Genomic DNA, 27710 nt, shown 5'->3' on the forward strand with positions numbered 1-27710 from the left:
GGCGCGGAGTCTAAGAGCCAGCGGGTGTTCACCAGAGCCTTTAGTGGTGAGGATGGACTGCACTGCAGTCTGGCTCCAGGTCGTGGCGCCCAGGGTCTCACAGCTCACGCTCACCGTAGACTACAGGAGAAGAAGAAGGAGGCAGCAGGCTGGAATGACAGGGAAGTAAGGGGTAAGCCAAAGGTCAGGGCAACTAGCAGACAAGGATAAACCTAACACGCCAAAGGTCAGGGTAACAAGCCATCAGGGAGAGTCGAGAACAGGCCAAAGTCGGTAACAGGAATCAGATGTAGGAAACACAGCAAGTACACACAGAGGCTAACACACAATGGTTGATCAGCACTGCTGGCTTGCAGTGCGCAGGTTAATATAGGGTTCCCTGATAGGGCCTGGGGTGGGGCCATGCTTATAGGAGAGGTTATAAAACCAGTCAGGTGAGAGGCAGCTGGTCTTTAGAGATGAACACATGGAGACAGGTAAGCTGACAGAGAAAACTCTATTGCATAACCATGACAGTGGCCCTGCCCCCTTACCTATTTAAAGAGGAGTTCCACCCAGGGGGCCCGTCAAAAAAAAAAAAAATTAAAAGTCAGCAGCTACTAATACTGCAGCTGCTGACTTTTAATTGGACACTTACCTGTCCCAGGGTCCAGCGATGCGGGGGATCGAAGCCTCGCTCGTCTCCCCCTCCGTTCAGCAGCGCCAGCATTGCAACTGTGGGCGCCGGGCTGTGGCTTCACAGCCTGGCACCCACTGCGCATGCGCGAGCGGCGCCACGTGCCGTGATTGGCCGCTCAGTCACCTGGGACCTGTAATGGGTCCCAGATGATTGACAGGAGGGAGGGAGCAGAGCGGAGCCCTTCCTGTGCCGAGGGGGAAGTGATGTCACCAGCCCAGGCAGAGCAAGGGGCAGACTACGAGAGACCACCTAGCAACAGGCATTTAGAGGTGAGTAAAAAAAAAAAAAAATATCCAAATTTTTTTATGTATTTTTGTTTTTTTGGGTGGAACCCCACTTTAAGAACTGTCAGATGATGGAGCAGGCAGTCAGCAGTTAGCCTTTGTCACGGGCGGAGCTTTTTTCTTTTTCTTTTGGGTCCGGTAGTATGGTGGGCATCGTGAGTGATACATCAGGGGACATTTGTTTTTTTTATTTTTTTAATAAAGGAATTGTCAGAATTGTTTGTGTTTTTCTTTCTTTTTGACACTTTTTTTGGTGAATGAGTAGGAGTACAATGAAATGGGGGGCATGATATTGGAGCCCCCCTTGTAAAAGGGGGCTTCCATACTCTGATAAGTCCCCCTGCCCGCAGACAGCCATAACCACTACCCAGGTTGTGGGGAAGCGGTCCTTGCCCCCATCAATATGAGCCTCCCCCACCCCAAAGCACCCCCCTATGTTGAGGGTATGTGGCCTGGTAGGCTTCAGGGGAGGGGGGGCGCTCGCTGCCCCCCCCCCTTTTCTGGCCTGCCAGGCTGCATGCTCAGATAAGGGTCTGGTATGGATCTGGGGGGAGACCCTGCGCCGTTTCTTTTTTTAATTTTCCTGCGGGGTTCCCCTCAAAATCCATACCTGACCCAAAGGGCCTGGTATGCATGGGGGGGACCCCACGCCGTTTTCTTTTTAAAAGTTCTATTGCTGGCAATGGCTTGCACCTGGGAAAGTCAATTTAAATGTCATTTTTTTCCCATATATATGTCAGCTTTGCTGCAGCAGATTCTATACACAGTACAGATGACCCACTTTATCAGGCAGACTAAGGGGACCCCCCACTTTATCAGGCAGACTAAGGGGACCCCCCCCCCCAGGCACTATATTTAAAGGATTTTTTCATTTTTATTGTTTCATCAATAAAATCACTGCAAAAAAATGTTTGCTTTGATACATGTCCCCCAGGGCAGTACCAAGGCCCCATAACCTTTTTTGGCCAATAACTTGCATATAAGCCTTCAAAATGGGGACATTTGATTTTTCAAGTTTGGGTCCCATAGACTTTAATAGGGTTCACGACTCAGTCCGAACTTTTTTCATGTTCGGGAGTTCTGTTGCAAACCAAACCAGGGGGTGTTTGTCCCATCACTGCTTGGGACCCTGGATCCAAACAGACGGGCCGATCTGTCCTCCAACAATTGAAGCTATTGCCAATTACCTTGTGCTTTTGTGTTGATGGGTTAGTGGATACATTTTGCCAGACATCCAAGATGGGCCTTCTTTCAGTACAAGAGGATCCCTTATTTTTAATGTTGGCCCCAGAAAGAAAGGCAAAAAATTCCAGCAAGTAAGCATAGTTCAGCCATAGGGCCTGGAGCCCCAAACCCACCAAGTTAGGAAACAAGTCATATTCTCAATGAGGCGGACACCCCCCCTGGTTGTCATCACGGGGGACATCAGTAGGCCTTTGAGGCCATCTGGTCTCAGGAACATTCAGTTATGTGTCCAGAATATCATATCACGGGGCTACTGACTAGAATTTCAGTCTGTGCCTCCACCTTACTTCATGCTGTCACACTTGCCAACCTCTCCGCAAAGATGGGTGGACCTTAATGCTGTTCTAGAGCAGCTCCACTGTCAAGGGGTCAAAGACAGGAAAAGGAAAGGTTCCAGAATTTCTATTAAAAGCCCGTTCACTATCTCAGGATTTTTTAGAATTAGAGACAGGTGTATGATTAACCAATTATACCAAGCAGGTGCTAATGATCATCAATTTTGAAATGAAGGTTGAAACACAGTCATTAAGTGAAACAGAAATAGCTGTATAGGAGGTTTATAACTGAGTGAAGAACAGCCAAACTCTGCTATTAAGGTGAGGTTGTGGAAGACAGTTTCATATCACAGGTCATACACCATGGCAAGACTGAGCACAGCAACAAGACATAATGTTGTTATATTGCATCAGCAAGGTCTCTCCCAGGTAAAGTTTTCAAAGCATACTGGGGCTTCAAGATGTGCTGTTCAAGCTCTTTTGAAGAAAAACAAAGAAATTGGCAATGTTCAGGACAGTAGACGCAGGGGTCAGCCAAGGAAACTTAATGAAACATATGAAAGGCACATCATTCTTACTTCCCTTTGACACTGGAAGATGTCCAGCAGTGCCATCAGCACAGAACAGGCAGAAACCAGTGGGACCCAGGTACACCCATCTATTGTCCGGATAATTCCGGCCAGAAGTGGTCTTCATCTAAGATTACCTTGATGTGCTAACAAGTCTAAGCGACTCAACTATGCACAAAAAAATAGAGTTGGGATGCAGAAAAATGGCAGCAGGTGCTCTGGACTGATGAGTCAAAATAGTAAATATTTGTCATTAATGTCATTAAGAACTATCTTCAGTGTAAAGAAGAACAAGGAGTCCTCGAAGTGATGCTTTGACCCCCACAGATCCCTGATCTCAACACAATTGAGTCTATCTGGGATTGCAAGAGACAGAAGGATTTGAGGCAGTCTATTCACAGAAGATCTGTGGTTAGTTCTCCAAGATGTTTGGAACAACCTACCTCCCGAGTTCCTTCAAAAACTGTGTGCAAGTGTACCTAGAAGAATTGCTGCTGTTTTGAAGGCAAAAGGGTGGTCATCCCAAATGCGGCCTTATAAATAATGTGCAGTCTGATCATATACTGATAACACAGAGCACTCGTGGATCATACTCACATGTGGCCTCTGTCACTGTAGTGATTGGACTGTTGCAGCTCCCACTGATTGTCTGTACAGTGATGGAATAATTCCTTCCTGGTAGTAAGTTAGTGAAAGTCACTTGTGTAGATGTATTCTGCAATGTCCTATTTAAATCTCCTGTTATAGTGACAGTATAATTGGACACGTTTCCTGTTGGCGCCGTCCAGTTTACCACCAGAGAATTCACAGACTTGTAATTGTTCACTGTGACACCCACAGCTTGTCCGGGAACTGAAAATGCAATATTCATAATGTTATATGCTCATTTTATTCATGTTTTTAATGACTGTCATAGACGTTACGTATGAAGTAATGAAGGGAAAAGATTTTATCAGTACCACATCACTACAAGTAGTACATACAGTATCTCACAAAAATGAGTACACCCCTCACATTTTTGTAAATATTTTATTATATCTTTTAATGTGACAACCATGAAGAAATGACACTTTGCTACAATGTAAAGTAGTGAGTGTACAGCTTGTATAACAGTGTAAATTGTCTGTCCCCTCAAAAATAACTCAACACACAGCCATTAATGTCTAAACCGCTGACAACAAACGTGAGTACACCCCTAAGTGAAAATGTCCAAATCGGGCCCAAAGTGTCAATATTTTGTGTGGCCACCATTATTTTCCCGCACTGCCTTAACCCTCTTGGGCATGGAGCTCACCAGAGCTTCACAGATTGCCACTGGAGTCCTCTTCCACTCCTCCATGACAATATCACGGAACTGTTGGATGTTAGAGACCTTGCGCTCCTCCACCTTCCGTTTGCGGATGCCCCACAGATGCTCAATAGGGTTTAGGTCTAAAGACATGCTTGGCCAGTCCATCACCTTTACCCTCAGCTTCTTTAGCAAGGCAGTGGTCACCTTGGAGGTGTGTTTGGGGTCATTATGTTGGAATACTGCCCTGCGGCCCAGTCTCTGAAGGGAGGGGATCATGCTCTGCTTCAGTATGTCACAGTACATGTTGGCATTCATGGTTTCCTCAATGTACTGTAGCTCCCCAGTGCCGGTAGCGCTCATGCAGCCCCAGACCATGGCACCCCCACCACCATGCTTGACTGTAAGCAAGATACACTTGTCTTTGTACTCCTCACCTGGTTGCCGCCACACACGCTTGACACTATCTGAACCAAATAAGTTTATCTTGGTCTCATCAGACCACAAGACATGGTTCCAGTAATCCATGTCCTTAGTCTGCTTGTCTTCAGCAAACTGTTTGCGGGCTTTCTTGTGCATCATCTTTAGATGAGGCTTCCTTCTGGGATGACAGCCATGCAGACCAATTTGATGCAGTGTGCGGTGTATGGTCTGAGCACTGACAGGCTGACCCCCCACCCCTTCAACCTCTGCAGCAATGCTGGCAGCACTCATACGTCTATTTCCCAAAGACAACCTCTGGATATGACGCTGAGCACGTGCACTCAACTTCTTTGGTCGACCATGGCGAGGCCTGTTCTGAGTGGAATCTGTCCTGTTAAACCGCTGTATGGTCTTGGCCACCATGCTGCAGCTCAGTTTCAGGGTCTTGGCAAACTTCTTATAGCCTAGGCCATCTTTACGTAGGGCAACAATTCTTGTTTCGGATCCTCAGAGAGTTCTTTGCCATGAGGTGCCATGTTGAATTTCCAGTGACCAGTATGAGAGAGTGAGAGCAATAACAAATTTAACACACCTGAGACCTTGTAACACTAACGAGTCACATGACACCAGGGAGGGAAAATGGCTGTGAGGGGTGTACTCACAGTTGTTGCCAGCGGTTTAAACATTAATGGCTGTGTGTTGAGTTTTTTTGAGGGGACAGCAAATTTACACTGTTATACAAGCTGTACACTCACTACTTTACATTGTAGACAAGTGTCATTTCTTCAGTGTTGTCACATGAAAAGATAGAATAAAATATTTACAAAAATGTGAGGGGATTTTTTAAGGTGCTACATCAATTATCCAGACATAACTGTAAAATCAATAGCATTTATTATAAATTCATAAGGCCAGAGGCCTCTGGCCTACGGTAAAGCTTGTCCATACTAGCGGCGCTCCTTTGGTGTGATTTTGACGTTAAGGTGGATGGTCTATATGTGGGTGGGTCCTTCATCTCCCCATGTGATGTATCTATTTTAATAAATAATGCTGTATATCTTACCAGTACATACATATATATATCTATATATATAGATATATCTAGATATATCTATATATATATCTTTTGACAGTATACTATATGCATATTTCCTGAAGAAGCCAATCGGCGAAACATGTAGCAGAACATGCATAAAGGACCTTAATAATACCACTAATTCCAGAGGATGATGAAAAATATATTTTTTTTTTAACCTATGGATTTAAATAAGAATTTTTTTTAAAATGCTATCAATTTTAACATTTATGTCTGGATAATTGATGACAGTAGAAGAAGAAGAAAGAATACATGAGATTTAAATTTAATAAATGATCCTAGAAAATCATGTTAATTTTTCAAAAACTCCCTATTTTATCTTTAAATACCAGACTATGGAGGGGATGATTTAAATAATTTTCAACCAATGATCAAATATTCAGTTGAATAATCACAAAAAAAACTCAATGTTCACATTGTTTTATAAAGCTTATGTTCTTAATAACACTTATTCTGTACATTGTATTTTGAATAGTAGATCAAAAAATCAAGCCTTTTACATTTAATAGATGGTGCAGTTATAACATTTGTTTTAACCACTTGCCTACAGGACAGTGCACTGCACTGATGGGCACCGATAGGCTGCACTAATGAGCACTGATGAGGCAGCACTGAAGGCCACTGATGAGGTGGCAATGATGAGGAGGCACTAATATGCAGCACTGATGAGCACTGATGGGCAATGATAGGTGGCACGGTTAGGCGGCACTGATGGGTGGCACTGATGGGCAATAATAGGTGGCGCTGATAGGCAATAATAGGTAGCATGGTTAGGTGGCACTGATAAGCAGGCACTGAAAGGCAGCACTGACTTGCATCACTGGTGGGCACAGGATGGCCTCACTGATGGGCACAAATTGGGATCACTGATGGGCACAGACTGGTAGCACTGTTGGGGCTGCCCTGATAATCAGTACAGATCTCCCCTGTGAGGAGATGCTGCTGATCGTCTCTCCTCACACTTTGACAGTGTGAGGCGAGGAGAGCCGATTAACAGCACTTCACATGTGATCGGCTGCGATAGGACAAAGCTGATCACATGGGTAAAGAGCGGCTTCATCGGCTCTTTACCGAGATCGGGGTCGCTCCGTGTCCTAGGGACACAGCGCTCCCACGATCGCCGCCCTGCACACCCCCGGGGGCGTGCGATCGCGTTGAGATTGGGTGACGTCATATGACGTTGGCCCAGAACGAGTGTGCATTCCGCCATCATTTGTCTATATGGCGGACGGGAGGCAGTTAAGCAAAAAAAATATTAGAAATGTATTAGAAAATGTAAGTTGTAATCAGATGATAAACAAGTGAATATGTAATACAAATTGTTAAGTTATATGTATACCAGAAAAATAATTTTTATCTGACATGCCTGGCAAAAAAAAAAAAAACTTTTATAGGAACAACCTCTTAGAAAGCTGATATGCAATAGTGCGCTGCCACCTAGTGGTAAGTGACTAGAAACGCACACATTTTATTTAAAATTAAAACAGCATGATAAAATCCAATAAGTCTCACGTGTATCACCGCCAGGCTCTACCTCTGGAGTTGCCCTCCAGATGAAGCCATGAGGATGGTGGCGTAACGCGTAGAGGTAGAGCCTGGCGGTGTTCTGGAGTTGCCCTCCAGATGAAGCCATGAGGATAGTGGCGTAACGCGTAGAGGTAGAGCCTGGCGATGATACGCGTGAGACTTATTGGATTTTATCATGCTGTTTTACTTTTAAATAAATGTGAGTTCAATGTATGAAGCCGGGGTTGTGAGGTTTCATTCCACTTAACACCTGGTACTGCATTATTTGAAGCACTTTATATTTGCATGTCGGTTTGGAGTTGCTGGTGGACATCACAGAGGCATTATTAAAGGAGAAGCATATGGTGTGTTGACCGTGTTTGATCCCTGCAGGGTCTTTATAGGAACCATCGGAGACGAATGTGGAGCCATTTGCTGATGAGAACCATTATTATTCCTGAGCGTGTTTGACCCTTTCAGGGTCTAGGAAAGAGGTGAGCGTCCATTGTACCCGGTGAAGGGGGCACTTGTCTCAGATTGTCGTTACGTTTGAGAAGCACTTTTTTTCACAGTGAAATTTGATGCACATTTTATATAAGAAGACTATCCATCTATATTCATATAGATTTTGTTTTTTCATCCAATTGGACTATTAATTTAGCATCTTACGTTTATTTTGCACATTGTTATTGGTATTTATATTATTAGTTTGTAGTAGCGCTGTCACATTTCTTATATTTATTATCTATTGTTTGTTGAGAACATGCAGGTGATAGCAGCAGCTATATTCAATTTTCACATCATTAGTGTTATTGTGTGCGTTTCTATTCACTTACCACTAGGTGGCAGCGCTGTCACATTTGTTATACCTCTTATAAAGCCTACCGTTCTCAGTAATAAAGTAATAATTTCATGGTGTCCCCACCTAAGTGATGAGAGCAGTGGTACTCACCTGTGCAGGTAGTTAGTGACACCGGTTCAGATTCAGAGACATTATCAGCAGCTCTTGTATATATCAGGAATGTATATGTTTGTCCCGGGGTCAGATTTACTATTGTGGCTGTTTCGCCGGTCACTATTGTATTATTTATCATAGATTGTGATGTGACATTTGTCTGCACTCTGTAGGTGTAAGAACTGTGAGATTCATTCGGCATACTCCAACTTAAGGACACAGAAGATGAAGTCACTTTCAAGGCTTGTGGCAGGTTCACAGGCAATGGTTCTGGAACATAGAAAACATACATCTGAGCTTAACATGCGAGAAAGGAAAACTCTTAAATCACATTGAGATATAGGAGACATAATCTAAGGGTATACAGTGCCTTGCAAAAGTATTCACCCCCTTGGCTTTTTACCTATTTTGTTACATTACAGCCTTTAGTTCAATGTTTTTTTTAATCTGAATCTAAATCATGTACAAGGGGATGCATTGGGCTTTCTTTCCTTTTTAAGTTTACAGGACCCCCCGATGTGCTCCAGCGTGTTTCTATTCAGTAGATCCAGCACCCAGGTCTAACCTGTTTCATGGTACTCTGGCCTACCACAAACCAGCTGTCAGTCTACACTTCTCAGGTAAGACTATCACTTCTCATTGCATATCACTTTAAGTGTACCTAGAGGATCCACGTCAGCATAATTTCACATCCTGACAGATGGTAAGAACTTACTTGTAAACACAGATCTGCTGACAGGAGTGCTCTGATACCCCCGAGCTCCGGCTGTCACCACAGTAATGGTGTAATTACTCCCAGATTTCAGGCTTCGAAGGGTGACATTTGGAGAGTTACTTAGTACAGTGATGTGTGAATCAGCATTCCAGTAATACGTTATATTATATGACTTTGGCACCCCGGTCATATTTACAGGCTCTCCCCAAGATAATGTCGTGGTGTTCGTCCCAATTGTAGTAAAAGTGATGTTTCCTGGTGGAGTCGGATCTAGGAAAAGAAAATAGAAAATACACTTAGAAGAGAAAATGGCTGCACTCATGGTGGGGACAGACAGCAGGCAGAACAGCATGCGTAAGGCCTCATTTACCAAGGTGTGAAATGAGGTGAAGGGAAGTGAACCTACGAGTAAAATATGAAGTAAAATGGAATTATGCATCAAATCCTGGGAGGAAGCTCCAGGCCTAAGGCGGCACTTTGCGGGGGAGGCAAAAAAAGCCCCCCCCCCGACCTGTCTTCCTGAGTCCTGGCTCCTGTGGCCGCCTCCCACGCAAATGCAGCTGCCCCCGGCGGCCGGCTTGATGTAGCGGCACTTGTAAATATTATGGGCAGTAGTATGGTGTATGGGCATGCTTGGCCGGGGGGGGGGGGGGGGGGGCGACTCAGTCGACCATAAGTGGCCGGCGACTGGCTCCATGTAATTTGACTGGCGGAGGCTGAACCTAAAGCTCTGCCTTCCCTCCTCTGTGTGGCTTTCGTTCACTGCATCTTCATCCCAGCTCGGGGTCTGTCTGATGAGATAGAGAGGGGGGAGTATAGAGAGAGAGAGGGGATGGTATAGAGAAAGAGAGAGGGGGAGAGAGAGGGGGAGGAGAGAGAGAGGAGGGGAGAGAGAGGGAAGAGAGGGAAGAGAGAGAGAGGGGGGAGGAGGGGAGGAGAAAGAGGGAGGAGGAGAGAGAGAGAGAGGGGGAGAGAGGGGGAGAGAGAGGGGGGGTGTCAGGGCTGGGCTCAGCCCTTCCTTCTCTGAGCTGGCCGCTCAGCTGTCGGCTAATTGCCAGCTCCTTTTTTTCCACAGTGACTCAGCTGTTGATGATCTGCTCGTCAGTCCTGGCTACTTGAAGCCGTCCAGCTCACTTAATTTCTGCCTTCGCCTTTGGTCACATCTCAGAGACTTTCTCCTGCGTTCCTGTTGAAGACTTGCTCTGCTGACATCCCTTCTGGCTCCTGATCCAGCTTGCTGTACTATTACGTTGATCTCTGGCTCTCTGACATTGGCATTGGCTGACTACCTGATCTGGTTACTGAACTCTGGCTATGTATTGACTACGCTTACTCTGTTTACCTTTTTATTATTATTAAACAAGTGTAATTAACTGTACTTCTGTCTCGGTCTGATTCATGGTTTCTGACAGGGGGAGAGAGAGGGAAGAGAGAGAGGGGGGGGGGGAGAGAGAGGGGGAGGGGAGGAGAGAGAGGGGGAGAGAGGGAGGAGAGAGAGGGAGAGGGGGGAGAGAGAGGGGGGGAGGAGAGAGAGGGAGGAGAGAGAGAGGGGGAGGATAGAGAGGGGGAGGAGGGGAGAGAGAGGAGGGAGGAGAGAGGGGCAGGAGAGAGAGGGGGAGGAGGGGAGGGAGAGAGGGGGAGAGAGAGGGGGAGGAGAGAGGGGGGGAGGGAGGGAGAGAGAGAGGGGGAGAGAAAGAGAGGGGGGGGGGAGAGAGAGAGAAACATGAGGGGAACCCCCAGGCCAGCAGGATTACTATTACTTTTTGTAGTGTGCGTTTGCCAAGCAGCAAATCTGTGCTCAACATGGAAATTAATATATAGATCATGAAGTTGCAATAAAGTGATCCATGCTACAAACGCATTAAACAGTCCACAATTAGTGAAAGTTCATGTACTGCAAACTTTGCAGTACATGAACTTTCACTGAATGTGGACTGATTATTGAGTTTGCATTGATTTCAAAAGTATTGGGACGCCTGCCTTTACACACACATGAACTTTAATGGCATCCCAGTCTTAGTCCGTAGGGTTCAATATTGAGTTGGCCCACCCTTTGCAGTTATAACAGCTTCAACTCTTCTGGGAAAGCCGTCCACAAGGTTTAGGAATGTGTCTATGGGAGTGTTTGACCATTCTTCCAGAAGAGCATTTGTGAGGTCAGGCACTGATGTTGGCCGAGAAGGCCTGGCTCCCAGTCTCCCCTCTAATTCATCCCAAAGGGGTTCTATTGGGTTGAGGTCAGGGCTCTAAAGAGGCCAGTTTAGTTCCTCCACCTCAAACTCGCTCATCCATGTCTTTATGGACCTTGCTCAATATTGAACCCTACGGACTAAGACTGGGATGCCATTGAAGTTCACGTGCGTGTAAAGGCAGGTGTCACAATACTTTTGGTAATATAGTTTATGTCCAGCAAACATTTGCTGTGTGTGTATCCTTTATAAACTGGCCCTAGTATTTGGGCATCCTTTGACACAGGCACTCCATATATTAAATATTGTAAAACAAAGATTGCATACAAAGTAAATAAACTGATATAAAAAAAAGAAAAAACAAACAAAAAAAAAACAAATCAGTGTAAAATGGCTAAACATAAAAAGTCATATATAGTTGAGCCAAAGGCATTGCAGATTCCCTTGCAAATAAATAATTATAATAAAAATAATAATATATATTCACAGCATTATACTTTATACAGGATGTTAGGTCCTCTGCAGTCACAAACAGGTAAGTTTAAAGCGGTATGAAACCCAAAATCGAAAGTGTAATATATTACAGCTTACCGATCCTTAGATGTGGTGGCTGCATTATTTTCCCTTTTCAGTCATTTTTCCCTCTGTTTTCACCTGGTGACCTGGCCACAGTAACACACCTCCTGTATTAGAGTGCCTCCACTCTGGATGAAGGAGCACAGGTGGTTTTTATGGACAGTCTGGTGGGGCGGGGAGTTTTAGATGTACTAGCAGATTTAGATTCACTAACATATTGAAGCTAAAAATCTGGTTAAGGCTTTTTACTCAATTACAGCAAACTTTTTTTTTTTTCTTTTAGAATAAAAGTTTTAAAAAAATAAAAATAAAAGCTGATCATTGTAAGCACCCCTGTCGGTGGTACATGTTTTGTCTCATCATTGCAACTGCTAAATCTGCAGGACAGCTTGATCTTTTGAAAAACAGACTTACTGACTAGATCACCAAGTGAAGAGAAAGGAAAGAAAGCCTAAAAAAAAAAATGAATGCAGCCATAACATCTAAGAATTGGTTAGCTGCAAGATAATAAATGTTTTATTTTGGGTTTAATATCGCTTTAATTAAAATGCATCATAATGTGACAGACCTGTCTTTAATTAAACAAAAAATGGAACAGAAGAAGAACTCTGGTTGTCTATTTTCATACCTGGAAAAATATCCACATGTGGCCTTACAGCACTCTTACAATCACGTGGCCTTTATTCTGATCATACACAGATAACATAGATCTCTTATGGATCATAGAAAGAAAGATTCTTTTTGGACAGGGAGACCATGCACCATGGCATTTGGCGTGGCGAGCTGGAGAACAGCTTGATGACCTTTAGTCCTGGAGTATTTTTGTGGCTTAATAGATGCCCATTACTTTGTCCAAATATACAGTGCCCACTTTTCTGGGGCACTGGGTTTATAATTATATTCTTTGGCCACCCATACTTTAGCCTATATATAATCATCTAATGGGCACTTAGTGGCCTTCCTAATCCCATTTGGATTCCACTAAAAGATAATATTTACCTGCTGTCCAACCTTAGTTTTTACTCACCTATGCTACCCGCCATGTGCCCTCCTGCATTTTTTTTTGCCTTTGATGCCCCTCCTGTGCCTGCCCTCCGAGGCTAATGTTTGGGCTGTACGATCCACAGCATTGATTGATCTCTGCTCAATATACTGGGTCCTGAAGAAGCCATATTCTGGAGAAAACGCGTTGACCTACACAACTGGGAGTGTATTTACTATAGTATTTTGTAGACATGTGCACAACAAAAAAATTAGTTTTGTTTCCTTTTGTTTCTTTACGTTTCTGTTGATTCGTAACGATTCAAAGTTTCGTAAGATGCGAGTTTTCATATTCGGACTGGTTCGTATTTTCGTAATGCCGCGTACACACGGTCGGACTTTTCATCTACAAAAGTCCGACGGACGCCGACAGACTAAAGCTGGCTGACAATCCGATCGTGTGTGGGCTTCCCCGGACTTTCAGCGGACTTTTGCAGCCTCAAATCTGACGGACTTTAGTCTGTGTGCTAGTCCGACGGACAAAAACCCACGCTAGGGCAGCTATTGGCTACTGGCTATCAACTTCCTTATTTTAGTCCGGTGTATGTCATCACGTACGAATCCGTCGGACTTTTGTGTGATCGTATGTAGGCAAGTTCGTTCATAAGAAAGTCCGCCGCAAGTCCGCCAAAAGTCCGTCGAAAGTCTGTCGGACAGGCTGTCAGACTTTTGTAGCCGAAAAGTCCGACCGCGTGTATGCGGCATAACAGATATATTTTCGTTGATACGGAATGATTCGTAATTCCGTTAGTCTAACGATTTGTAATTTCGTAAGACGCGAGTTTTCATATTCGGACTCGTTCGTATTTTCGTAACAGATATATTTTCGTTGATACGGAATGATTCGTAATTGCGTTAGTCTAATTTTCTTTGATTCGAAATTTTGTTAGATAATGATTTTCGTTTATTCGGTACACTACTCGTAATTTAGTAATTGTTACTTTTGTGAGATTTGCCTTTTTCGTTGATTCATACTTTCGTAGGAAATAAAGAATAATAATCCTATGCTTGCTTTTCTAATAAGTCCTGTACTTCCTCCAGTCCCACTCCCCCAGTCACCAGACCGGACTCAACTGAATCTAAAAAGATTCAGGAATGCAGTGCGACTCACATACAAAAGGGATAAGCTGATTGGCTAAAGATATTAAGTAAGATACATCACTCACTAATACACTGCCTATTCGAAAGAACGATTCGAGAACACGAAATTACGAACATACATATTAAGATACACTTACACTGTCCATTCAAAAGAACGATTCGAGAACTTTAATAAACGAAATTACGAACAGACGAAGAAACAAAATTTACGAACACACGAATGAAAATACGAACATACGAAATTACGAACAGACAAAGGATTGAAAATACAAAATGTAAATCATTCGTTATAGATGTCATTTTCTTTCTTTTACTGTTTCGGAGTTTCGTAAGTTTGTCCGTTTGTAAGTTCGTATTTTCGCGTGTTCGTTATTTTGCTTATTTGTAATTTCATAATTTTCGTATTTTGGTTCTTTCACCTATTCGGAATATGTTCGAACTGATCTGAATGTACAAAAACTAACAAATTCGTACGAAAATCTATTCGTTACGAACCAAATAGCACATGTCTATTATTTTGATTATGCTATTTATCTACGTGGGATTATATATCCACAATTCTGACTCAGTGAGCCAGGTTTGCAATATAAGGCCCTAGATAGATTTCAGGTCTAGAGTGGGAAATTTTTTACTACCTGATGCTTTTGTGTTTTTGTACCTTTATATTTTAAATACATTTTCTACTTTTCAGAATCATTTGTTGTCTCCTTTGCTGAGCCAATAAAGTCCTGTTTTGCTTTTTGTGGGACTTGGGTCTCCCTGTCCACAAATAATCCCTCTTTCTATAACTATTCGGATGTGGTCTGTGGCAGTCTTCATTTTTCTTATGGATCATACTCACATGCAGTGCTGGGACAAGGCCATTTGGTGCCCAGGGCGAAGATGGCAAACTGCGCCCCCCCCCCCGTTTTTAATTCAGATATCCCCGCACAAAGTCAAGGACGTCGTATGACAACCGGCGGGCGGGAAGTGGTTAAAACGTTTTTTTTTTTTAACACAAAGTTGTCCATTTATACAATATTTCTAACACATAACATGTACATACCAAAAATGACACCCTAAAATAGATTCTTCTACTCCTACTGAGTACGGCGATACCACATGTGTGAGACTTCCACAGCCTGGCCACATACAGAGGCCGTGTACAGCCGAGTATGGCTGGGTATAACTGAGCATGGCTGGGTATAACTGAGCATGGCTGGGTATCACCGAGTATTGCAGAGTATGGCTGGGTATTGCAGAGTATGGAGGGGTATTGCAGATTATTGCGGGGTATGGCAGAGTATGGCAGAGTATGGCAGAGTATGGCAGAGTATGGCTGGGTATTGCACAGTATTGTGGGGTATTGCAGAGTATTGCACAGTGTTGTGGGGTATTGCAAAGTATTGCGGGGTATTGCAGAGTATGGCGGGGTATTGCAGAGTATGGCGGGGTATTGCAGAGTATGGCGGGGTATCGCCGAGTATCACAGAGTATGGCTAGGTATTGCAGGGTATTGTACGGTATTGCAGAGTATTGTGGGGTATTGCAGAGTATTGCGGGGTATTGCGGGGTATTGCAGAGTATTGCACAGTGTTGTGGGGTATTGCAAAGTATTGCAGAGTATTGCAGGGTATCGCCGAGTATCACAGAGTATGGCTGGGTATTGTACGGTATTGCAGAGTATTGCGGGGTATTGCAGAGTATTGCACAGTGTTGTGGGGTATTGCAGAGTATTGCAGAGTATTGCGGGGTATTGCAGAGTATTGCACAGTGTTGTGGGGTATTGCAGAGTATTGCAGAGTATTGCGGGGTATTGCAGAGTATTGCGGGGTATTGCAGAGTATTGCACAGTGTTGTGGGGTATTGCAGAGTATTGCAGAGTATTGCGGGGTATTGCAGAGTATTGCGGGGTATTGCAGAGTATTGCACAGTGTTGTGGGGTATTGCGGGGTATTGCAGAGTATTGTGGGGTATTGCAGAGTATTGCGGGGTATTGCAGAGTACTGCGGGGTATTGAAGAGTATTGCGGGGTTTGGAAAGTATTGAAGAGTATTGAAGAGTATTGCGGGGTTTGGAAAGTATTGAAGAGTATTGAAGAGTATTGCGGGGTATTGCGGGGTACTGCACAGTGTTGTGGGGTATTGCAGAGTATTGAAGAGTATTGCGGGGTATTGCAGAGTATTGCGGGGTATTGTGGGGTACTGCACAGTGTTGCGGGGTATTGCAGAGTATTACGGGGTATTGCGGGGCATTGCAGAGCATTAGGGATGGCAACCTCGCCTCAGCCTCCTCCCCTCCCCCAATCCAGCCATTTATTAATCTGTTTTTGAGTGTTTACTTACACAAGTTCAGACTCAGAACACTGGCACACAGTGGCACTGCAATCTTCTACCTTCGCTATCTTCCAGAATCCAGAAGCAGCTACTAGAGCCAGCCAGCCAGCCAGGCAGGCAGCAGCTCCTCAGCTCGGCTCGGCTCGGCTCGGCTCCTTGAGGTAACAGCGCGCCGACACCGCTCCCGCCTCCCTGCGCTCCTCTGCGTCCTCCCACCTCGCCTCCGGCCGTGAGTGACGTCACGGCGCTGGCAGGGACTACGGGACTTCTCCGTAGGGGAGTATTGTGCTGAGGGAAGGGAGGATGCAGGAGCGCACAAAGTCGGCAATTTGTACAGTGCCGCTGGGCGCTGTAAATGCACTGTAGACAGTAGTTGTATTGTACACACTGGCGGGCGGCGGCCGTGACAGAACTTCATCTGCAGGCTGCGCCCCCCCCCCATAGCAAATGGTACCGCCCAGGGCACGTGCCCCTTCCGCCCCTGCCTTGTACCGGCCCTGCTCACATGTGGCCTCTGTCACTGTAGTGATTGGACTGTTGCAGCTCCCACTGATTGTCTGTACAGTGACGGTATAATTCCTTCCTGGTAGTAAGTTAGTGAAAGTCGCTTGTGTAGAATTTTTCTGCAATGTCCTATTTACATCTCCTGTTATTGTGACAGTATAAATAGACACAATTCCTGCTGGTGCCGTCCAGTTCACCACCAGAGAATTCACCGACTGGTAATTATGCACTTTGACAGTAACAGCTTGTTCGGGAACTGAAAATACAATGTTCATAATGTTATATGCTTTATGAAACTCATTCTATTCATGTTTACTGATGACTGATAAGTTCTTTAAAGCATTTTTAGAAATAGTAGAAGAACAACAAAGAATGCAGGACATATACAGTATATTTAATATAATATGTTTTGTGATGGCTGATAAATTCTTCAAGATATTTCCATGAAAAGTAGATCAAAATAATCAAGGAAAATTACAGTGAAAATATGACAAATAATATCTTAACATCGTCTCACAACCTTCAAATCTTGTATTAAAAATGTAAGTTGCTTCATCTACTGGATAGCCATGCTGGAGTGCTCTTTAACCTCCCTTATTCCTTTCCTTGATATAACCTTCTTCTCTCTCCCTGCCTGCTCTCCTTCCCGCCTTGAACCAAACACCCAAACATATGAACAGAGGCCGTATGCCCAAAACAGATCAGTGAAGTAGTTATCTACTCTAAGACAATGAGGGATCCCTACAGCATACCACCCTGATTAGGAAAGACCACATAACATCATGGGTCTGCGTTACATTAGAGATGAATTGTATATTGGAACCTGTCCACATGTTATTATTATTCACGCTTCTATGTGGCATAAAATTACATTGTGATACACCATTATTCCATCAAAGATCTTAAAGCAAAGTTGCCTCGGATTGTACATATTTCGTAAAGGTTCACCTCAATGCTATATGTAAGCTACATGTATATTATATACTGTAACATGATTTATACATTTGTTCTCCCTTTACCTTGCAATAAAATAAGATTGAAAAGAAAAGAAAAATGTAAGTTGCAATCAACTGGTAAACAAGTGTTTAAAAAAGTGTTTAAACCTATGTAGTGCTACCCCTGAAGGAGCTCTCCAGAGCAGTAAAGAAGTCTAGTCCTATAGTAATGATAGTAGCAGCTGTAGCATCTATGTTGATTGTCTCTGGCTTGTTTTCTTGGTGTCTTGCCTGCAAAACAGAGGGATCCCAGCCGAGCCCCCACATGTAGCGCTACACCTGAAGGAACTGCTAGTCAGGATACGTCTTCTGTTGCTGGCCTTAACCTTCTTAAAGACCTCAGCCCTTCTGACACACCAGGTTGAGTACGTAAACACAAAGAATCACAGAGGAACTCCTGACAGTAACACCAGTACTAGACATGTGCAATTCGTTTCGTTCTGAATTATTTTTTTAACGAATTTCGACAAATTCGTTAATTCGGAAAAATCCGAATTAACGAAAACCCATTTAACAAATTATTTTGAATATTCAAAAACTTGTAATTTACGTAAATTCGAAGACTCTGAGAATTTAAAATTCGTAAATTTGAAGATTCGTAAATTTGAAAATCCAAAAATCAGAAAATTCGAAAATCTGAAATAATAACTAGCAGTGATGATATCTGAATGATGCCTGCAGCATATAACAGTGTAAATTTGCTGTCCTCTCAAAATAACTCAACACACAGCCATTAATGTCTAAACCGCTGGCAACAAAAGTGAGTACACCCCTAAGTGAAAATGTCCAAATTCGGGCCAATTAGCCATTCTCCCTCCCCGGTGTCATGTGACTCATTAGTGTTACAAGGTCTCAGGTGTGAATGGGGAGCAGGTGTGTTAAATTTGGTGTTATCGCTCTCATTCTCTCATACTGGTCACTGGAAGTTCAACATGGCACCTCATGGCAAAGAACTCTGAGGATCTGAAAAAAATAATTGTTGCTCTACATAAAGATGGCCTAGGCTATAAGAAGATTGCCAAGACCCTGAAACTGAGCTGGAGCACGGTGGCCAAGACCATACAGCGGTTTACCAGGACATGTTCCACTCAGAACAGTCCTTGCCATGGTTGACCAAAGAAGTTGAGTGCACATGCTCAGCGTCATATCCAGAGGTTGTCTTTTGGAATTAACATATGAGTGATGCCAGCATTGCTGCAGAGGTTGAAGGGGTGGGGGGTCAGCACTGCCTTGCTAAAGAAGCTGAGGGTAAAGGTGATGGACTGACAAAGCATGTCTCCAGACCTAAACCCTATTGAGCATATTGTAGGGCATCCTCAAACAGAAGGTGGAGGAGCGCAAGGTCTCTAACATCCACCAGCTCTGTGATGTTGTCATGGAGGAGTGGAAGAGGACTCCAGTGGCAACCTGTGAATCTCTGGTGAACTCCATGCCCAAGAGGGTTAGGGCAATGCTGGAAAATAATGGTGACCACACAAAATATTGACACTTTGGGCCTAATTTGGACATTTTCACTTAGGGGTGTACTCACTTTTGTTGCCAGCAGTTTAGACATTAATGGCTGTGTGTTGAGTTATTTTGAGGGGACAGCAAATTTACACTGTTATACAAGCTGTACACTCACTACTTTACATTGTAGAAAAGTGTAATTTCTTCAGTGTTGTCACATAAAAATATAGAATAAAATATTTACAAAAATGTGAGGGGTGTACTCACTTTTGTGAGACACTGTAGATCAGAAAATTCTAATCAATTTTATCCAACATGCCTTGGCAAAAAACAACTTGCTTTTAAAGGAACCCTCTCTTATCAAACTAACAGAACTCAGTAATACAGAAGTGATTTCATGGAGTCCCCCACCTGAGTGATAAGAGCAGGACTGCGGCTGTACTCACCTGTGCAGGTAGTTAATGACACCGGGGCAGATTCAGTGACATTATCAGCAGCTCTTGTATATATCAGTAATGTATATGTTTGTCCCGGGGTCAAATGCACTATTGATTCTGGTTGATTGGTCACTATTATATTTTTTATCAGTGTAGATGGTGATGTGACATTTGTCTGCACTCTGTATGTGTAAGAACTCTGGGATTCATCCGGTATTCTCCAATTTAAGGACACAGATGTTGAAGTCACATTAAAATATTGTGGCAGGTTCACCGGCAATGGCTCTGGAAAGTAGAAAACATACATTTGCGCTTAACAAAAAAGACAGAAAAACACCTAAATGACATTGAAGAAGATATAATCTAATAGTATATGTGTAGGGTAAGAGGGTCTACACATCATGAGAAATGGCTTCTGGGTAACTCTCATTTTTAAATGGCAGGACTTTGAAGGATTCAATGGTTATATTTTAAGCACTAAACACATTAGATTTATTGGGTATAATTCTTAGAAAAGGCTTTGTAGCTAATTACAATTAATAACATTGTAGAGTCCTCTGTTGAAACACACTGATGGGCTGCACTGATGGGCTGCACTGATGGGCACAGATAAGGCAACACTGATGGACACTGATAATTTTATGGGCTAATAGGCAAGTGATTGTCAAACAAATGGCATGGGGGTGCTGGGTACTGCCCTGGGCAACATGTAAAAAGACTAAGGATATAAGGAAAAACACACTACTATATACAGTATCTCACAAGAGTACACCCTCACATTTCTGTAAACATTTTATTATATCTTTTCATGTGACAACACTGAAGAAATGACACTTTGCCTCAATGTAAAGAAGTCAGTGTACAGCTTGTATAACAGTGTAAATTTGCGGTCCCTTCAAAATAACTCAACACACAGCCATTAATGTCTAAACCAATGGCAACAAAAGTGAGTACACCCCTAACTAAAAATGTCCAAATTGGGCCCAATTAGCCATTTTCCCTCCCCGGTGTCATGTGACTCGTTAGTGTTACAAGGTCTCAGGTGTGAAAGAGGAGCAGATTTGTTAAATTTGGTGTTATCACTCTCACTCTCTCATACCGGTCACTGGAAGTTCAACATGGCACCTCATGGCAAAGAACTCTCTGGGGATCTGAAAAAAAGAATTGTTGCTCTTCATAAAGATGGCCTAGGCCAGTGATGGCGAACCTTGGCATCCCAGATGTTTTGAAACTACATTTCCCATGATGCTCATGCACTCTGCAGTGTAGTTGAGCTTAATGGGAGATATAGTTCCAAAACATCTGGGGTGCCAAGGTTCGCCATCACTGGCCTAGGCTATAAGAAGATTGCCAAGACCCTGAAACTGAGCTGCAGGATGGTGGCCAAGACCAGCTTTTTAACAGGACAGGTTCCACTCAGAACAGGCCTCGACCAAAGAAGTTGAGTGCACGTGCTCAGCGTCATATCCAGAGGTTATCTTTTGGAAATAGACATATGTGTGCTGCCAGCATTGCTGCAGAGGTTGAAGGGGTGGGGGGGTCAGCCTGTCAGTGGTTAGACCATACGCCACACGCTGCATCAAACTGGTGTGCATGGCTGTCATCCCAGAAGGAAGCCTCTTCTAAAGATGATGCACAAGAAAGCCAGTAAACAGTTTGCTGAAGACAAGCAGACTAAGGACATTACTGGAACCATGTCCTGTGGTCTGATGAGACCAAGAAAAACTTATTTGGTTCAAGTGGTGTCAAGCGTGTGTGGCGGCAACCAGGCAAGGAGTACAAAAACAAGTGTGCCTTGCCTACAGTCAAGCATGGTGGTGGGAGTGTCATGGTCTGGGGCTGCATAAGTGCTGCAGGAACAGGGGTGCTACAGTTCATTGAGGGAACCATGAATGCCAACATGTACTGTGACATACTGAAGCAGAGCATGATACCCTCTCTTCGGAGACTGGGCCACAGGGCAGTATTCCAACATGATAACGACCCCAAACACACCTCCAAGATGACCACTGCCTTGCTAAAGAAGCTGAGAGTAAAGGTGATGGACTGGCCAAGCATGTCTCCAGACCTAAACCCTATTGAGCATCCGTGGGGCATCCTCAAACGGAAGGTGGAGGAGTGCAAGGTCTCCAACATCCACCAACTCCATGATGTCGCCATGGAGGAGTGGAAGAGGACTCCAGTGGCAGCCTTGGAAGCTCTGGTGAACTACATGCCCAAGCAGTGCTGGAAAATAAGGGTGGCCACACAAAATATTGACACTTTGGGCACAATTTGGACATTTTCACTTAGGGGTGTACTCACTTTTGTTGCCAGCGGTTTAGACATTAATGGCTGTGTGCTGAGTTATTTTGAAGGCACTGCAAACACTGTTATACAAGCTGTACACTCACTACTTTACATTGTAGCAAAGTGTCATTTCTTCAGTGTTGTCATGAAAAGATATAATAAACTATTTACAAAAATGTGATGGGTGTACTTACGGCTCCTGCCGAATGATCTAAAAGTCCGGTGTTCAGACGAACACTCAAACCAGCATAATTCAGTCCGAAATTATGTTTGCAGCAAACCAGGAACTCTTCCCTAATTACTAATTGCACATTTTTTTTTTGCCATTAAAACTTTGCAACCCTGTAACAGATACATAGAACACCCTTTTAATATCAGGCCACCTGTCCTTTGAAAGAAAAGCCTCTGTCGCCTTCTCACCTCTCAATGATGGCTCCATCTGTCTGTGACAAAAAAATGTCTAGAGACCGCCCTTAGTGCTTATTGTGCAAAATATGAAAGATTATTTAATCTAAAAACATTTATCTTATGACACACAGATGAAAAAAAAACCTTAGTTTACTACAAATTTCTGGTCATGGTTGGACACACTAGTGGTAATGATTCTCATATTCTAATATGCTGGAAGAATTAAATATATTCTTCTGTGTATTATAATGGTGCCCTAATGGCACCACATTTCTGGTCTATCAACAGAGATGGTGTCAGTGCTACTTACCTTCCTTGATCCAATGCCCACGTTGCATGGCATTCTGGGTTTTACCTGGAGGATGACATCTGCATCCAGTCAGAGCAGCACCAACCTCCTGGCAGCGCACAGCTAATCAGAGTGGTGGCCATTCCCTGTCAGCAGGGGCGTTGCTAGATCTACAAAAGATCTGGGGCTAGAGCCCATAGCAGCGTAGTAATAAGCTTGGGCGGGCATACACATGTATATACAATAATATACATGTGTGTATATCTCCAGAGAGCCCCCCACTCACATCAGGGTACCCTGAGAGCCCCCCCTTACATCAGGGTCCCCAGAGAGCCCCCCCTTACATCAGGGTCCCCAGAGAGCCTCCTCCTTACATCAGAGTCCCCAGAGAGCCTCCCCCTTGCATCAGGGTCCCCAGAGAGCCCCCCACTTACTTCAGGGTTTCCAGAGAGCCCCCCTTGCATTAGGGTCCCCAGAGAGCTTCCCCCTTAAATCAGGGTCCCCAGAGAGCCTCCCCGTTAAATCAGGTTCCCCAGAGACCCTCCCCCTTGCATCAGGGTCCCCAGAGAGCCCCCCACTTACATCAGGGTCCCCAGAGAACCTTTCTTCCCCTTGGGGACCCCTGCAGAGACTCGGGGCTATGGGCCCCAGATTCGGGGCTGTAGCCCCAAAAGCCACCCCCTAGCGATGCCACTGCCTGTCAGAATGGCTCCTTCCTCTTGTCTACCCCATTTAAACTTGGTGCAGATCTAGGCTCGCTGCCCAAGCAATACTTTTGCAAGCTGGCCTTCCTGCTATCCAGCCTGAATTCTTAATTGACTGCTATGTACCAACTTCTAGCTAGTTTCTGGCTATCCATTGCATCTTCAGTTAACTCCTGTGTACCAACTTCTGGATAGGTCTTGGTTATTCATGTCTCATGCCCACCCTGGCCTCTGGACTGTTCCTGGTGACCTCTGACTAATGGTCTATAGTATTTACAGCAGGGTGAACCTGGGGGATGTGATCATTGTTCAGGGTGCAGGATCAGTACAGGATCCTCTGCAGCTGTCCCTGGAAAAATCATACATAAGAGGATACATTGGGCTTTCTTTCCTTTTCAGTTTCCATCACCTCCCTCATCCAGTGTGCTCCAGTGTGGTTTCTATTTTGTAGATCCAGCACCCAGATCTAACCTGTTCCATGGTACATTGCCCTACCAAGAAATGCTGTCATTCTATACTTCTCAGGATAGTCTATCACTTCTCATTACATTTCACCTTAAGTGCATCTAGAGGGTTCACATTGGCATAGTTAGCATCCTGACAGAACTTACGTGTAAACACAGATCTGCTGACAGGCGTGCTCAAATACCCTTGGATTCCAACTGTCACCACAGTAATGGTGTAATTACTCCCAGATTTCAGGCTCAGAAGGGTGACATTTGGAGAGTTACTTGTCACAGTGATGGGGGAAGAAGCATTCCAATAATAAGTTATCTTATAAGTCACATTGGTCATATTTACTGGCTCTATCCAGCATAATGTGATGGTGTTTGTTCCAGTTGTAATAAAAGTGATTTTTCCTGGTGGAGTCGGATCTGGGAAAAGAAAATAGAAAATACACATAGAAAAGACAATGGCTGTGCTCGTAGTGGGAACAGACAGCAGGCAGAACTGCACAATGCAATCAGAATGAGGATACATGCATCAGGCCTCATTTTCTAAACTGTGAAGTAAGGAGAGGGGAAGTAAACCTAAGAGTATAAAGTAAAGTGAAATTATGCATCAAAACCTGGGAAGAAGAAAAGAAGCAATATTATCCATTTCTATGAACGTGGATGGATATATACAGTGAAAACAGATGCACTTCACTTTACTATACACCTGTGTAAATCTGGGTCCCTTTCCATGGCAAGTCTTATTCTTGTTTCTGTACAGGTCCCGGCTCCAAAAACATCCTTTACTATCTAAATAATGCTTAGTGTAACTAACTTTTATTTTGTTTTGGATAGAGTAGAGAGACATTCAAGCCCCTGTCAGATTTTATTGCTGTCTGTGCCCTTGTTAAAGAGGTTCCTCCTCCAATTGTCATGTTTACCGTTATCATCCAAAGTGAAAGAAAATGCCAAATTTGGGTTGAAACCAGAAAAATAATAGAGGGGATATCGTATAATGGGGACACTGTTTTGGGTGACACCTTGAGGTCCTCTCACTTTGGAGGGATTTCTTCTTGTTTTGGCTATGGGACAGGAAGTGAAGGAAAATTTCCCAGATAGGACACAGATTGCAAGAAAAAACTGACAAGGGTTATGACTCTGTCCCAATCAATATTTAAACTATAGGTATGTTTTAAAATGATATATATACATATCTATCCACTTAGTCTATAATTTTCAGACTCCTCTCTTAGGTGCATTCACCTTCCAGTATGGGACAAACTTATCAATTCCTAAAAAAGACTAATGCCCCGTACACACGGTCGGATTTTCCGATGGACAATGTCCGATCAGAGCGTGTTGTCGGAAATTCCGACCGTGTGTGGGCGCCATCGGACATTTTCCATTGGATTTTCCGACACACAAAGTTGGACAGCAGGAGATAAAATTTTCCGACAACAAAATCCGATCGCGTCAATTCCGACCGTGTGTGGCCTGTTCCGACGCACAAAGTGCCACGCATGCTCAGAAGAAATTCCGAGACGGGACAGCTCGTTCTGGTAAACTTAGCGTTCGCAGCACTTTCGTCACGCTGCAATGTTCAAAATGGTTTAATACAGCACACTCTCTTCTTCTTTATAATGTGACAAGAATTAAGTAGTTTTGATGCTCATATTCACACACACTTCTCACAAACTTTTATTTGTGTTTTTTTAGTGGGATTCCCTGAATATATTGTTATTAGTTGTCACATCTGACAGTTTTATATTTTTTAATTTTTTTTTATTTTGGATTTTAAGCCTTTTTTTTTTCTTTAATGTTTGGATTTTTTCCAAGGCTGATCTTTGTTCAATGTTATTTTTATTTTTACTCCAGAATATTTTTGGGTGTGTTTTGTGTGTCAAGTTACCCCAACACCATTGATATCTTTTATTATTTAATCTCCAGGAGATTATTTGTTGTTGGTGTCCCTTGTTCATTTCACATTGTATATTTGAAATGTACCTGAATCCTCACAAACAAACTGTCATTTTTGAAGTAAAACACATAGGAGAGTATAATTCAAAACAAAAATCCTTTATTAAAGGATCAGAACCAAACAGAGGAAGGCAACACTGGATCAACAGGAGAAATTAGCGAAGCCTGGGACCCCCACGGCAGACATCAATTCTTCAACATCAAAATTGGTGGCCTGAGGAGTCCATATCTAAGGGAGGGCAGTCTGGTCCAGGATTCGCAGAGATCTGGATAGCAGCAGATGACATGTGTGTCCCCAGGCTGTGGTACCACAAGAGGCTGCATCTTTTGGCCGACCAGACTGAACCCAGGGCAATCACTGTCTGGTCTTCCTTCCACGCTTCCTTCACGGCTGTGGCTGTGCAGTTGGAGATGTGGCAGGAGGAGGAGTAGGACCTGGAGGAGGAGGAGGACTGGGGGGACCTGGAGGAGGACTGGGGGGACCTGGAGGAGAGGGAGGAGGAGGAGGAGGACCTGCAGGAGGAGGAGGAGGACCATCCCAAAGATGTATGTGAGGTGTAATTTGGCCCCTCATACCTTTCTCCAGAGCCTCCGATATGAGGGCCTCACACATGGCTTTTTGGCCCTCCTCCATCCTCTGCATTTTATAGGCTATGAAGGCAGCAATGTTCTCCTGCATGGTGTGGGGTGCTCCCAGGACCTCTGTAGCCCTCCAAAAGAATGCTATAGCAGCCTCCTCTAGGGTACTCCTCCTACTGCCACTTTCTCTTTTCAGGGGGGGTGGAGGGACCTTGATATCAGCCAGCCGGCTCGGCCCGGCCACCTTCTGGCTGAGACTTCCCTGTGTATGAAAAAGGGACATGGTTTTAGTTTTTGCATCATCAATCACAATCCTAAATTAGTACTCCCAACTAACATCTAGTTAACATAATTGATTGGACAAGCAGAAATATTTAGAGGAATGCTATACCTGGCTCAATCTGGGCTCCTCTACATGTGGCCTGGAAGGCCCAGGTTGGGCGTCAGAAGCCTAAGCCAGGGGGGAAGGAAGCGTGGAAGGAAGACTGGAGAGGGATGGCCTGGGTTCAGTCTGGCCTGTCAGAAAGTGCAGCCTGTCATAGTACAACATCCTGGGGACATAGATGTCATCTGCTGCTCCGGATCTCTGTGAATCCAGGACTTTCTTGCGCTCCCTCAGATATGTGCTCCTCAGGCCACCAATGAAAATCTTTATATAAGTGATGTCTGCCGTGGGGATCACCTGCTTCACAATTTCACACAATTGCTCCAGTGCTGCCTTCCTCTTTGCTTGGTTCTTGAAATGGGGGTGGGTAATCTCCCACAGACAGGGCAGCTCACTTAGCATCTCTACGAATACTGACATGAAGTCATTGTCTTTCATTAAGATATCCATGTTCACTGCAAGACACAACACAAGACAAAGCCTAATGTCAGACAAAACTCTCCTAATCTTGTTACAATATAGGCCTCAATCTAGAAGCAGTATAGGCACAAGTTTGTCCCTTACCTTCGTTCTTACGATCGGCGCGTCCAATGCTCCTTCCTCCGCTCACAGATCGTACGTAATACGCACGCGTGTTATGCTTTATACACACTGCGCATGCGTGTAATTCCGACCGCCCCTGACGTTCTTTCTAGTGTATTCCCCGCCCCTTTTCGTTCGGAGCAGTGGGGGAAGAGCATGATGGCGGAGTTACAACAGGTGCGTGCTAATTCTAGCAACGAGGAGGAGGAGGAGGAAAGCCCGGATCCAGGCACGTCCCGATCCAGAAGGAGACGTTTTAAGGCCACAAATATGTCGTTTGGGGAGATGTTGGAGATGGTTGACATCATGAGGAAGTCCGACTATTACTGAAAATATGGGCCTTACCCCCAACCCGAACATCCGAAAGGCCAAGATCATGGCGAAAATGGTCAGGAGTCTTGAGAGGAATTTCGGGGTACGA

General features: G+C 44.2%; 1 protein-coding gene across 1 annotated transcript in view; it reads right to left on the reverse strand.

Moving 5' to 3' along the window:
• The window catches only part of LOC141111678 (fibronectin-like), a 159442-nt gene that overhangs the window by 99514 nt on the left and 32218 nt on the right, over positions 1–27710 (reverse strand). Inside the window, 6 exon segments of the mRNA XM_073603828.1 lie at positions 3650–3904; positions 8318–8590; positions 9036–9305; positions 16763–17017; positions 19652–19927; positions 23944–24207. Coding sequence (XP_073459929.1) covers positions 3650–3904; positions 8318–8590; positions 9036–9305; positions 16763–17017; positions 19652–19927; positions 23944–24207 — 1593 coding nt within the window.

Source organism: Aquarana catesbeiana, linkage group LG11 (assembly GCF_042186555.1).
Source record: "Aquarana catesbeiana isolate 2022-GZ linkage group LG11, ASM4218655v1, whole genome shotgun sequence".
NCBI classification, from domain to species: Eukaryota; Metazoa; Chordata; class Amphibia; order Anura; family Ranidae; genus Aquarana; species Aquarana catesbeiana.